This window comes from Thalia democratica, chromosome 4, assembly GCF_965202585.1.
Source record: "Thalia democratica chromosome 4, ktThaDemo2.hap1.1, whole genome shotgun sequence".
NCBI lineage: Eukaryota > Metazoa > Chordata > Thaliacea > Salpida > Salpidae > Thalia > Thalia democratica.
The window spans coordinates 46,323,684-46,339,197 of NC_139168.1; the positions used below are offsets into that span (position 1 = coordinate 46,323,684).

General features: G+C 26.6%; 1 protein-coding gene across 1 annotated transcript; it reads left to right on the forward strand.

Moving 5' to 3' along the window:
* The first annotated feature begins 253 nt into the window (after window positions 1-253).
* On the forward strand, window positions 254-2,398 carry LOC145833396 (clathrin heavy chain linker domain-containing protein 1-like). Its single transcript, XM_082940575.1, has one exon. It carries the CDS (start codon window positions 254-256, stop codon window positions 2,372-2,374), a length of 2,121 nt encoding a protein of 706 aa, XP_082796701.1. The 3' UTR covers window positions 2,375-2,398.
* Window positions 2,399-15,514: the final 13,116 nt, after the last annotated feature.

Below are 15,514 nucleotides of genomic sequence, written 5' to 3' on the forward strand. Positions count from 1 at the left end.
GTAAATGTTTTAATTTTTTTCTGAATTGATTTTATCTTTATTTAAGATATTGAAATAAAGTAGTATTCAATAATTTAAACAAAATTTACTAATAATTAAATAAACATTTTTGGGTTTGTTTATGTTTTTATACTTTTTTTCACTTTTTATTTTTACCACTTCAACTTTTAATTTGTCTAAATACTAACAAGATTAATATTGCAACAGTTCTTAGTCTTACTTTAACAATCTTATACTTTTAAATTTCTATAAAATGAGTGATGCATCTTTTACAAAAATAAATAAAGGTTTTGTAAAAGAAAAGGTTTTACCCCCAATCCATTCAAAAATTAGTGAAAATGCAGTGAAGAATGTTAAAGACTTTATTACAAGCGAAATTGATAAGTCAGGCTGTTCTACTATTGGTTTTGATCCTATTAGATTTTCGATCTACAAGGCTGGCTTTAATATTTTAATTGATGAAGTATCTGTTTACAAAGACTTATTAGCTGATATTAAAAGAGAGTATGAGTCATGTATTACTACAATAGATTCGGGTAATGAAGAAACCCTGGTTGTTAAAAATAGAATTGACACAGTTAGCTTTATAAAAGCTACTAAGTCTGGTTATGAAAAGCGAAAATATGACTTACAAGAAAAATTAGAAGCTTTATTAAAGTCAAATGATCTTCTTGAAAAACAAATATCTCAATATAAACAGATAAATGGTCAAAAAGCACGTATAGAAGATGAGGTTATTTCAGAAAAAAATAGTCAACCAAAGGTACAAAAAAGTAGTAGTATAAACTTGAACAAAGTTACTGTCACTGTAAATCCAACAAAAGACAGTCTGGAATTAAACAGAAGTAATTACCAAATAAAAAATGATGCTAAACCAATACCTGGTTTAGAGGTAAAAGATTGGGTAGATGAAAAGCTACTTGAGTATTCGCTTAACAAAATTAAAAAGAAAAAGTTACAGTTACTTGATGAAAAATATACGAAGTATGTAAAACTGATTAATAAAAAAACATTAAATAAAGAAATAGCTAGTAGTACAAAGAAAGTTGAAAATTTAGAAAAACAGAATAAATTTTTGAAAGATATAGAAGAGAAACTAAAAATAATTTATGTAAAAATAAAAAAAAAGATTTTAGAACATCAAAGCAATAACTCAACAGATCGACATGACTTTATGGGGCATGTAATGGATATTAATATGGCTGAGTCGAAAAATAACCTTCTTGAAAGTAAAGCAAAACAAGAAATTTCAATAGATGATGACCCTTGGGGTTTGAAAGAAGCTGATTTATTGTTAGATTATATAGATAAGTTTGTTAAACTTTTTGAAGAAACTGAATACAAAAAAGCTGCAGTACATGCAGCTTATAGCCCAAGAGGAGTACTGAGGCATATGGAAGTAATGAAGTGGTTTGAAAAAGCTTCAAGCAACTGTATTTCTATTCCTTCACCGATTATGATGTTTATACAAGCCTTAATGAACTCTTCTAAAGGTTGTCAGCAAGGTAAGATAGATAAAGATATGAGTATTTTAGCTATAAAGTATATAATCAAAGAGAACAAAGTTGAGTTGATGCAACACTGGACTGAAACTAAAGCATATACATTTTGTAGTGAAATAGGAGACATGCTTACTGACTACAGTAATAAATTAACTAAGCACCGTGTCTTATGTCTTGATATTGCTTATAAAATGTATGTTGTAGAGGAAAATCATTTAAAAGTATGCTTTGTGCTAAATAAGCTAGGTCAGTATGAACAACTTATGTTTTATGCTTGTGAGACAGCTTGTTTTAAAAGTAGTGATTACTTACAATTGCTAGTGAAATGTAACAACCAAGACTTAGTTTGGCTCTTATATAATCCTTCTTGTAGTGAACTATATAGTATTGAAAAACAAAAAGAAATCCATGCTGATGATTATTCAAGGTTTTCTGAACAACGAGCTGAAAATGGTTTGCCGCTAAGAATGAATGAAATATTAAGCACTCTTCTTAACAATAACTGTATGGAGTTAGCTAGAAATGTTCTTGAAACTCTTTACAAAAATTTTATTAAAAAGAAATCTCTTATAATCAAAAAACAAAAAGAAAAACAAGACATAGACAATGCCTTATACAAAATTGGGTTTACACAGACTACAGCTTGTATTGATCAGATACCTTATCTTGAGTTAGAACAGCCAGTTACAGAATTTGCAGAAACTGACAAAAGAGAGTTGTCTTGGTCAAGAGTAGCAAACTATTGTGAGAATAATGGTTTAGAATACATTGAATCAGAAATAAGAACTGCTGTTTTTGTTAAAAGCTGTGTTCTACGAACAATTATGAATATAGATTTAGATGAAAGAGCAGAATTCGATTATTATAACTAATAGTTATAGCAAATTTGTTTTATTAGATTAATTTTCTATAAATAAGTGTTTTAATAATTGAACTTTTAAAGTCTGTTATAGTACTTTTACAATATTATTAAAAAAAACTTAAACAAGCAAAACTTTTTTTCATGCTTTCTCAATGTAAAAGCTTTTAAAGATAAAGCATTTTAGATTCAATTTTCATAGATTTTTGTATCGTTTTAGTTTTACTTTGCTTCTGTTTGTAGTTCAATTCAATTAGTTGATTAAGAAACTACTTACAACACTAGTTACAATACTGCTTATTTGTAAACACTTAAAAGTTTTATCTTTTTATCAACAACCATTTTTTTAAACTTTAACAATCTGTTTGACTTAGAAATGTTTTACTTCAATAAAATAAATGATATATAAAATTGAAGCGATTCCTAGGTTTTTTGTAAATGTCTCAAAGAGTTTATGATATTTCTAATATTGTCGAAATGCACGAGTCTTATTATGAGTATTTAAGAGCAGATCATCCTTTTACTTTTAGCCACGAGCTTTCATTTTGGAGAAAACTACAAATCTTGTTTATGTCAGTACTTATTGTTCCTGTAAAAATTATCCTTGGAACCTTATTTTTTTCGTTAACTTGGTTATATGCTTTCATTGTTTCAATAGGAATGAAAGCTAATTCTAAACATCCGGTAGGAAAGTTCCGTCAAACACTTATTAATCCTCTAAGATGGTTGCTTAGGTTGACTTATTTTTTTATAGGATTCTACTGGGTCAAAGTTGTTGGAAAAAGAGTAAATTCTAAAGAAGCTCCTATTTTAGTTGCTTGTTCTCACTCATCAATTTTTGACGGAATTCTTTTTAGTCTTAATTCACCATTTCCCTCAGCTGTCTCTCGAATCGAAAACCTAAATGCACCCTTTGCTGCCGCAATAAGTAAAGCTGCCCAATTAATTTTTGTCAAAAGAGAAAAAAAGTCATCGAGAAAAGCTACAATTGAAGCTATTAATAACAGAGCACAGAGCCGTGAATGGCCACAGCTTATAATTTTTCCAGAAGGTGTGATCACAAATAGATCTTCGATTGTTGAATTTAAAAATGGCCCGTTTATACCGGGAGTTCCAGTACAACCTGTTGCAATAGAGTTTCTAAATAGTTGGAACACAGTTAGTTGGGTTGGTGAGAACTCAAATAAGTTAAGACAACTTTTTTGGTACAGTTTGTGTCAGTTTCGACTTAAAATTAAAGTTACATATATGGATCCTTACTACCCTAGTGAGGAAGAACAAAATGACCCTAAATTGTATGCTTCACATGTTAGAGAAATGTTTTCAAGCTTTCTTAACATACCATGTTCAAGTATTTCAAATGAAGATAATAAATTAATGAAAGAAGCAAAAAAACATGGATTACCTTGTCTTAGCGGCTCCATTGGGTTTAATGAGTTAAACAAAACTTACGGTCTAACAATTGAGGAATCCCTTGATTTAATATCTAAATTTGCTGACATATCAAAACCTACAGGCGTTATAAACTATGAAATGTTTTTGAGCTATTTTAAACTTCCAAATTGCAATAGTTCCAAATTGATTTTTTCAATGTATGATTATAACCAAAAAGACTTAATAGATTCAATTAGTTTTTTTATAGGTCGTTTACAATGGTTTAAAAAAGATTTAGAAAAATGTAAATCCGTTTTTAATTTGCTGGTCAATAAAAATACGCAAAAAATTGATAAAAAACATTTCACTACTATTTTGTTTCAGACGAATAACGTTGATTTAAGCAAAGAAGATGTAGATTTACTTTATGAAAAACTTTTTACTAATTCTCTGCAGGAAGTTACTTATGACGAATTTGAAGTAGTTGTACTGAAAGATCCTGAATATATATCTTTTTTTGAAAATTTAATTCATAACTAACTTTGTTTAAAAAGTAATAAGGACTTTAAAAAAACATATACTTACAAAACAAGTTACTACGTTGCAATTTAATCATAAACTTTGCATTGCTGCTTTTAGCTGTTGCTTTACAAACGTCTTTTTTATACAACGTTCATCAATTTTTTTCTTAACTCTATTACTTTTTAGGTCAGATTATAAAATCGAATGTATTTTAAGTTGTTTAAATGAATTTAATTAAAGAACAAAAATCCCGTTATTTTAGTCCTGTTTTTACCAAAGTTTTTTTTTTTAATTTTTGCCTTAGAATATTCAGCATTTTTCACAAGCATCAGATTTTTCTGTTTGACCATAAGACTGTTCTTGTAGAGTTATTAAGCTTTAGCTCATTTTAGTTTATACTTGTCTCTGATATTTTACATTGTTATTAAATTCACAAAATTCAACAAGGAGTTATTTTTTATATAAAATATCTTTACAATATAGTTGTTGAAGTGGTGGTGGATTTTTTCGACTAGTTCTACAAGGAGTTTCTTAAAACCTGGGATGTTACACATCGAGTAGCTTCAGCATACTATCCAAGGTCAAATGGAAGAGCAGAAGTTGCTGTAAAGCAAGCAACAAAAAGACTTTTAAGGTCCAATGTTACGGAATCAGGTAGCCTAGATACCGATATATTTTTAAGTGTGATGCTTCAGTTGAGGGAAACCCCTGACAGCGACTGTAAAGTATCCTTAGCTGAAAATACATATGGAAGACAGCTGCGAGATGGTTTTGCGTTTCTAAACAATCTGGAAAAGTTTTCTAATTCTGCGGTGCGACCTGTATGGAGAGAAGCGTGGAAATTAAAAGAAGAGGCACTGTATACAACATTCGTCAAAAATGCAGAACTATCAACCACAAAGCTGGGAAGTTGCGACCTTTGTACGTTGGCAGTAGGTGTCTACTGCAGAACCAGAGCGGCAACCATCCACGTAAATGGGACAGAAGTTGAGTTGTAATAAAGGTGCTTCCACATGATCAATTTGTAGTGAGAATTGATGGCTCACAGAGGTTAACGCGAAGGTTTTAAAGGTTGTCTCAACGAGTATTGGTGCAAATGCAATTTAAATTTTCCTACACTCTTAGTAAAGTGTTTTAGTGTAATTACCTACAAAACTATAAATCGATAAGAAATTTAAGATAATGTGATACTTTTTTTCTAAAACTAACTAAGAAGTTTTTTTTAAATATTTATTTAATAACTAAGTAGTTATTACGGCCATCATCAACAGAGTTAAGACGTTTCGCGCTATCAATAATAATTACTGAACTTTACTGCAAGATCAACAACAACAGCATCCGAGACAACCTACGACCGGTTTTAGTCATCAGGTAGGCACAGTCGCGTGAAACCGCTGTTGAAATCTAACGAAGCGGGTTAAAATACGAAGTACTGAAAGCGACCGTCTGTGGGTAAAGTTAAAAAAAAAATTGACACAGCCCAACGTCTCATGATTATATAAATTTAATAACTAAGCAAAGCCTTGCACTAATATTTGTTAAATAAAAAGTTTAAAAAATATATATATACAACTAAAAAAAAATACCGACCAAATATAAGGGTTAGGGGTAACAGTTATAGTAAAAAAAATAGGGAATGGTTAAAGGTAACAGTGATAGTTTGAAAAAATAATACAAAGTTAAGAAAAAAAAACTAAGAGGTATAATAAAAATAAAAAATTCAACCAGTGCAAAAGTGACTTTTTGTACATATTTGACACCCACCCATAATATTTACGATAATTAAGTTTTTGTAAATAAAGAAAAGGGTTTTTATCTTTACAGATAAACCACGCAGATACTAGAACTTTTCTATTTGTCTTTGAGAGTTATGAAAACTGATTTGTTTAAGCCTATTTTTTCTTTGTGGTAAAGTATAAAACAGCCCAAAAATATTACACAGTTTACCTAAAAATATATATTTGGTTGAACAGCACAAAATAGCGCCATTTATGGCTTTTTCTTATCACTGTTAATTAATTTGATTTAGAGTTAGTAATAAAATTGTTTTAAATTTAAAACGTTTAAATGTTTTGTAATTTTAATCAATTTAGTTTTTGTTTCCAAAACTCAGAGTTTTAGGGTAGTTTAAAGGCATATATCTCTATATATTTACTATGTTCTAAAGCGCATACAATAAAATCTATAAATATATTTACAAAAACATATTTAGATGAAAGTAAAACTTCCTTTTTAGGGTTTTGAAAGCTAAACTTTGAAACCTGTTTTTTTATTAACAACAATTTTATAAAAATACAAAGATCTAATATTTTGAGTTTTCAGACAATTTTTTTTCGATAAAGACATACTATATTTTAGAAAATAGTAAAAATAATTGTTTAGATATTGATTTAAAATTTTGTTGTGTTATTTTTAAAAGCCACTTTTTACATTATTGTAAAAACTTTGAATGTTTTTTACCTTAAAAATAGAAAAAACTGCTCGCATTCCAATTTGCATAAATTTTTAAATACTAAAAACAGCCAGTAAACAGAAGCCCTTTTGAAAACAAATATTCTTTAAAAATGTTTATAGCACTTGATATAATTTTAAGTTGCCAAAAAGTCAATGTTCGCTTATATTTCATATTGTTGAATTTCTGCGGATTTTGAAATTCCCAAACAACAGGCTTGATTGTTTTGAAACCCATAAATTTTTCGCAGGCCGGACATTTCTAAAGTTTAATTTTTGGTGACCGAATTATTTGGGAAAGTATAAATATGTTTGTAAAATGAATTAGTTTATATGAGTTTGATATAAATGAGTTTGACATGATCAAGAGTTTAATAAGATCAAATAAAAATTTAGTACTGCTGTATTAATACTGTTTATAAAAAATTATTTGGGAAAGTTTAAATATGTTTGTAAAATGAATTAGTTTACATGAGTTTGACATGATCAAGAGTTTAATAAGATCAAATAAAATTTTTGTACTGCTGTGTTAATACCCTTAATAAAAAACTAAAACAGAACTATTGCAACCAACCAATAAAAAACGCATCTAATACACCTGATTGAGTTTGTGTCTGCTAGATTTTACTCTCAAAAGCACTTTTAGATTTCAATCGAATTAATTTTTAATGCTATCATATTGTAGTTAGTTTATTATTTGTTTTGTGCATAGAAATACTTTTCTGATGAAATATAGCACTGCTCTTATAAATATATATATATTAAATAAAAGCAGTCCTATGTTTTGGTTTATTAATATTGAAAACAAACAAAAGTATAGTTTATTAAGTTTGATGTCAAAGACTTCTACCCTAGTATTTCTAGAAATACGCTGCTAGAAGCACTAGCATTAACTAAAAACTATTGCATAACTAGTAAGGAAGAAATTTATGGAAATTTAGTGTGTCTTGTATTTTTTAATGATTTTTTTGGTGACGTAACAATCCTTAAAATTTTTGCTTAATTTCATTTAAATTTTGACTTATGTTTTAAGATATTGTAAAAATAAACAAAGAGAAGAGCTGTTCTGTCTAACAGAACTGTGAAACAAATGTATTTGTAAAACGTAGTATTCTATATATATATCAAAGTTATTATTAATTGAACTTTTAATGGACAACGATGTATTGAGAAACTTATAGAAGAATAAATTGCATTTTTTAAGATTGTCGAACTTTATTAATAAGCTTGTTCTTTAAGCTATAGTATATGTTTTCCTTTTTCTTCAAACTAGGGGATTTTAATTGACTAAAACTAACACACGTTCAAATCCACCTAGTCAAATTCGAGAACCGCTTACCAGTCGAGGGTAATGGGTAACAGTGATAGTGAAATATAAATAAATAAATGCAAATAATATACAAAATAAGTTAATAAATAAATAAAATAAAAATCGGGTTGATTTTAAACGCGGGTGGATTTTGATAGTATATCCTTAAACTGAAGGATCATAGATAAACATACAATTACTTCGCAAATACTGAAAAAAGGTTTAATTTATGTATTTTTTTTCCATGCTATTTATAGTTTTGGTTATCAAAACTTTTTTTTGATTTATTTGTTATGTGTTTGGATAAGAGGGGTAAAGGTATAGGTTAAAAAGTTAAAATTATAAAAAATATATACAAGACAACTTTTTTTTTTCAATGCAGCCAAGCTTAAAACACCACTTTGAAACTTTATTTCCAAGACGTCAAACAAGCACCAAAAAAAATACTGTGGCAATTAAATAACTACGTTTTACTTAATTTGTTGTTTTTAATATATATATTTATTTAATATAAAACAGAAAAACAAATTGTTTAATGTTTTTTATTAAATAAGACATGCTGCAGACTTTTCATGAAAATTTATGGTTTTCTCTATTTTAGTTGCTGTTTATACAAATTTAAAACTTTAAAATAATCCAGTTAAAACGGTAAATTTAAATTTACTGTGTTAAGATTTTCAGTAAAAAAAATAATAGAGTTTAGAATAAACTAGTTAGAAAAGTAAAAGTAAAAAACAATCGCGAGTGGTTCATAAACGGCTCCCATTCTTAAACGTTAGACATTGGCATTGAAAACAAAAATAAATAATATGAGGGAAATCCCTGACAGCTATTTTAATTGGGTGGGTGTCTTGCCAGGGGATTGGGTTAAATATGCACGAAGACACTTTTGCACGAAGGGTCAAATATGGACGAAGGAACAATTTTGCACGAAGACTTTTTTGCACGAAGGGACATTTTTGCCCAAAGGGTCACTTCTGCATAAAAACACTTTTGTAAGGAGAATCACTTTTGCACGAGATTAAATAAAAATAAATAAACAGAAAAAAAAAGTAAAAAAAAACCGAAATAAAAAAAAAAAGCATAAAAAACAAAAAAAAAATACCGACCGAGGGTAAGGGTTAGGGGTAACAGTGATAGTAAAAATAGAAAATTAAATAAAACTAAAAAATAGAAAGTACAGAATAAACTAAAAGGCATGGTAAAATTTGAAAATTACTAACTACAGCTTTTTTATAGCTATAAGACTAATAAGCTAAAGTATCAAATTATTGCTTTTTTTTATTATATTCTATCAAATTTCAGAAGTTAATCTTTATTACTTTTGATGTGATAAATTTGTTCTAATGTTAAAATACGAAAGTTTTAATTTGTAATATACTTTACTATTTTAACATCTTGTTTGTAAAATTAAAATTTTTTGTAACAATATTTTTACATATTAGCTTAATTTTTTGTTATTAAAAAAATTAAGTTCTGCTTAAATGTTTTTTAAGCTTTCAGCTTAAAAAAAGAATAGATCAACTTTCCTAGTATAAAATAATATTCTTCGGTAATTTTACCTTTAACTCAACATTATTGTTTATTGACTATCTTTTTTGTTGTACTAACATTTTTTTTTTAAGTTACAAACATAAGTTCTTCGATGTACAACAAACTTAAATGTTTTAAAATCTTTATTAATTAAAAAAAAGTTAGAAGCAATATTTTTAGAGAAATATTTAAATTTCATATTTATAGTATACTAAAATAGTTTTTGTTTTGTGCATACTTTGTCAACAAATAAGAATTGTAAATAAGTAGACTGAATACTTCTAAAGAAATAACTACATAGTATAAACTTGTGGCTATAGTATAATCTAATGGTATTAATAATGAAAATAAAAAGATTTTTGATTAAATCATTTTTGATAACTTTAGAATGAGAAAACCAATCTTAAGATAAACAAAATATCGGACACGTTCAAAATCCACCCGCAATCAAAATCCACACGCGTTCAAAATTAGCCCGATCAAAATCCACCCAGTCAAATTCGAGATTTGCTTACCGATCGAGGGTAAGAGTTAGGGGTGATAGTGAAAAATAGATAAAAAATAAATAAAAAATTGAAAAAATAATATTAAAAAAAACAAAAAAAATATGAAAAAATATCGGGTAGATTTTAAACGCGGGCGGATTTTGATAGTATACCCAAAATATTATTATAACTGTTATGTAAAAGTTTATTTATCTTTGAGAATATAAAATCCTACTGCTGTGGATTTTGTGATAGTGATCTAAAATTTGCGGCGCGCTTTTTACCATGCCGTTACTAATAGATAAACAAAAAAATACCGATTTAGGGTAAGAGTGATAGACAGAATTAGAATAAAAAAGGCTTATGAAAATTATTAATCAATAAAAAACTAATTATAAAAAACATTAAAAAAATACTGATCAAAGGTAAGGGTTTGGGGTAATTAGTGATAGTAAAAGAGAAATTCATAAAAAATTCAACTTGTGCAAAATTGACCCATAGTGCAAAAGTGTCTTTGAGCAAAATTGATGCTCAAAGACACTTATGAAGTGTCCCTTTGTGCATATTAGACTCTTACCCCTTGCCAGACATGAACTTTTTTGCTTCAAATATACACCAGTTTTTAGTGGTTAGCTGAGCACAAAATATGCAGTTAAGTACTATTTTTCAAAGTTCAAGACAAACTAATTAAAGACGATAAGTAAGCTTATAAGTCAATTGAGAAGCAAAAAAAAAAGTGAATAATAAAAGATCATTAATTTTAGAACCAACTAAAGATAGTATGTAAACAAATGAATTAAAAAATTACATTATAAAAATATTTAATTTTATAGTTTAAAATTTAAAGTGAAAGAATAATTGTGTATAAAGTACATGTCATACAGTATATGTCATTTTCAAAACAATTAATTTACCATATACTTTATCTATTTTATTTTTAATGAATTTGCACTTTTTTTTTACTTTTGAAAGAAGATAATGTAAATCATGTAATAAATGTTTTTTTGAATTTTTTAGATAGTTGTTTAAATAAGTTATAAATAAAAACACTTTAATTTGATTTCTTTGAAAAACAATTAAAAGTTACAATAAACTTTTATTTATTTATAATATTTTCACCTTGTAAATAAGAACAATCAAACCTAAAATTTATTTAAAATCTACTCGAATGACTAAAAAGTAATTCAAATTTTTTTTTTAAAAAGCACATGCTTTTAATTTTTTACGATTTTCTGTAAAGTAGTTATTATTTTAAAAAATGTATTAAATTATAAATTTCTAAAATTATATAAGTTTTATAGTTAATTTAAAACTACCTAACTAGTAAAAATCTAATCAACTATACACTTTAAATTATTAGTTAAAACAAAAAACTCTTTAGCATAAATATTAGAAATAATAAATAGATTTAGTCTCTAAAAAGCTAGATAGAGACAAAGATCCGTTTAGACTTTCGTATTTTTTACAAAATTGTATGCTATTAGACATAATTTTTATTAAATATTTTATAAAATTTTATTATAATAATTATTTAATGCTAATAATAAGTGGTTAAATAAAATGCTAAAAAATACTTATAATTTTTTTAGCACAGTAATATTATACAATACATACTACTAATACTGTACTAGACAACACATGGATAAATTTCGATAAATACAATCTTACTTAAAAGTATCAAATATTATGTTTTAGATTTAGTTTATTACAATAACGGAGTTGCATTTAACAGAAATCAATTAATTTTTAACTGTAATTAAAACCTTGTGTTTACTTATATAACAGAAAGTAATACATTTAACCCTAAAGAGTAATCAAATGTATAGCTTTATTAAAATAGTAAGTTAAGTAACGAAAAAAAAAACTGAACTTTATTTTCGGAAAAAACGCTCTTTAAATTATTTTCAAAAAGTTTATGTATATATAAATAGGTCTGTATCTACGAAAGAAGTATTTTATTTGTATGGAAAACATATAAAACAGACATAGCCTTTAAAGGGGTAGAGATATAAATATTTTTAAAATTTAAGTCACAATATTAGTTATATTTCGGCCTAACAGCTTAAATGAAAAAAATCGTCAATTAGACTTAGTTAACGAAGGTTAGGAACAATTACTACTAGTTATCTTGAACAAGGAGTATCACCGCAATAAATAGTTTTGTGGTTAAACGAAAATTTTATAAAATATACAAATGCAAAATCTGCCTTCCCGTGGCATCCATGACGGCCGAGGAGTCTAGTGCGTCAGACAATAGTTATTAAAAATGATGATGCGTGGGCTAAAACCAGACAATAGAACATTATTTTATCAAAAATTTTTTTAATTTTTTTTCTAAATCTTTTTTATCAAATGAAGTACTTATAATTAAAACTAGAAATTAAATATTATCAACTGTTAGCTTCTTATTTTAGTATTCGATTGAAATTAATTTTTTTTTTGTTATTAGGTCATAGTTACTTAAGAGGATTATTACAAATTATTTCAAATATATTTTCAGGTTATCTTAAGTATATATACAATAGTTTCTAACTTTGAAGTGTGTATTTATAAAATAAGAATCTAATTTTTTAAATTATCCTACACTAGATATATTAAATGTTATGCAAAAATTGCAATAAAATATTTAAATAAAAACTTCCCCAAAACTGACATCCCAGAAGATAAATAAATTTTACTTTTAATGACTTGGCATAGTGCAGCGGTTAGAAAACTGTCAGGCCCTCAGGCCTGCTTAAAGTTTTATTTCAATTATTATAAATTTGTTTTCAAAAAGATAATAAAATATCTTTATATTACCTTTTTCTTCAAAAAATTGTTTAATAAGAAGTTTTCTTGAGCGAACTAAAATTGTTCCTTTAATGACCTGCCGACACTTGGCATAGGGGAAAAAGATTGGGTATGCCATTTTTTTTACAAGTCGATCTTATTTTTAAGATCTTTGACTTGATCAGTTGGTTTTTACAGCATTTTGAAATTAAAATAATGCTTGAAAATACTAAAGTACAATGTAAATGAATAGTTTTAGCTGAACTTAATAGTAAACTTTTCACTGGTAGTTTTTTTTTTACATAATTTTTTTTTTCTCGAAAATAATTAACTATTTATTTTTACTTTTGGCTACAAAATATTGTTTATTGTGTTTTTGTAACTGTACGAGAATATATTTGTTTTTTAGTTAAAAAACTATTTATATAAATCAATTAATTTCAACTACAGATTTTTTTTAAGTAAAAAGCATTAGAAATACTCACTCTCCCCTTTGCAACGATAGACGTTTTCTGAAGGTTAAGCGAGTGAGTTGACAGTTTGACACTACAGTAGACTACCGCTTAAGTACGCACTTTTTTTGGTACGCATCACGCCTTAAGTACGCACTTATCAAGAAAGGTAGAATGGTCAACCTGCTGGGTAAGCCTAAGACTTTCACAAATTTTAAACTAGGGTGAGTAATCCTGAGTAGTCTAAGTGGCCAATTGTGACAGTCCTGTTGCTAAACATTAATAAACTAAATACTTATGTAGTGGTTGCAGAAAAGACAAAAGTATAATGATATTTGAGCTGTAATGCTATTAAATTAATAAATCTAGATGACAAAGCTAAAAAAACCTACAAATACTACATAGTTAAGTCATAAATTAATTAAAATGTACAAACATTGATGTTTTCAAAATGTTTGGTAAACACAATGTAGTTTGGTATTTTACTTCTAACAAGACAAAATATGGCTTAATAGTCTTTTTTATACCATTGACTGACATTGACTTTCTATATTAATAGTATGTATTAATTATGTAGAAACTTTTTATAGACAAAATAGATTTTTTTAAAATCTAATAAAAAGTTTTGCAGATTAGAATTATGTATTAAATGTTATTTAAAATAAAAAGACTTGTTTATTTGGCTTAATTATTTGGTGGCTAGTTGTAAGAAAGAAAACAAACAACTAAATTTCATATTATACTATGTCCTTAAAAAGTACGCACTACCCGTGCTAAGTACGCACTTTTTGGTCGGGTTCAATTTGCGTACTTAAGCGGTAGTGTACTGTATAAATGGAAATAAATCTCAAAAAAAATTAAATTTATTTAAAATTAATAAGAATTAAGTTCATTAACAAAATTGGTTATAATATAAAAAAAAACATTGTAACTAAATAAATTAAATCTCATTTAAAATCTAGCTAAAAAATTGTCAAGAGATTTAAAAAAAAAGTTAAAACTACCTTGAGATTTTTATAAAAATAAAAACTGTCCTTACCCTGAGTTTCTAAGAAAAAGTCAAAATACTCTTAGTTTCCCCAAATCTCCCTAAGATTTTCTAGAATTTAAAATTTCTCTGATTGTGTGACAAGACAACCCTGTGTTTTGTAAAATAACAATACCTATTAAACAGGTTAAGATATTTTCATCTTCAAAATTGTTTTGAACTTGGTTTGGTTGATACTAGTGCAATTTTGAAGCATTATTGTTTCGTTCTCAGTAAACCATTAAACCAACCAAAAAAAAAAAACTGGCGCTTTTTTGAAGCAAAAAAGTTCATGTCTGACAAGACACCCGATTTGGTAGCTTCAAAAACCTGCAAGTAACTTTCATATTTGCTGAGTCATCAAGTTTTTTTTTTATATTTTACCTTTATTTCTAACCCACCAAACCAAAAAATACAATAATTAATTTAAAATGTTTTAGTAATTTAAAATAAAAATAACACGTTAAAAAATTTTAAAGTTATTCCAGCTCAGGTTTTTGAAGCTACCCTTTTGATTTTGTTAGGTATAACACATTGATTATATTTATAATTAATTATACCTCACAAATAAGTAATAAAACTTATTATAAAAATATTCGTTAAATTGGTAATAGAACATTTTTAACCACTTAGTCTGATTAACAAATAAAAAAACTGAAAAAAATTGTTTAAAGGTCCTTGTGTAAAGAAAAAAGCTTTTGGTCATCAGCTACACTGACCTTAGAAAATTTTTGTTTGAACAATTTAAAAATTTTGATAAATTAATTCTGATTTCCAACTATTTTAATAACGATTATTTAGAAAAATAATGTATTTTTTAGCCCTAGTGATCATTTAAAAAATAAAATCAGCAGATTTAACTTTAAACTGGGGAAAACCTAATTGTTTTCAAAACAACTGAAATGCCTTATATTAATAAGCAAAAATAAAAGTCTAATGCAAATGTTTTATCAGTTCCACTCTAATATAACTTTTGTAAATGATTGTGCTGATAGATAGAATTATGTTAATTTTGATATTAATCCACTAAATTTCTGCTGCCAATTTTCGTTTACTTACCGTTTTAATAAAAACAATTCTTTATAACTTAATTCATTATATTAATAGTGCTTTTGAATAAATTTTATGTTATACCTTGTTATTCTAAAAAAGATAACATCTGCAAAATTTGATCTGTTAAAGTCAAAAAAGACATAAAAAAATTATTTATTAAAATGTTTTAAAACTAAGT

Bases quoted from the DNA above. Each gene is read 5' to 3' on its own strand.
- LOC145833396 (XM_082940575.1), top strand. From the start codon at position 254: ATGAGTGATGCATCTTTTACAAAAATAAATAAAGGTTTTGTAAAAGAA.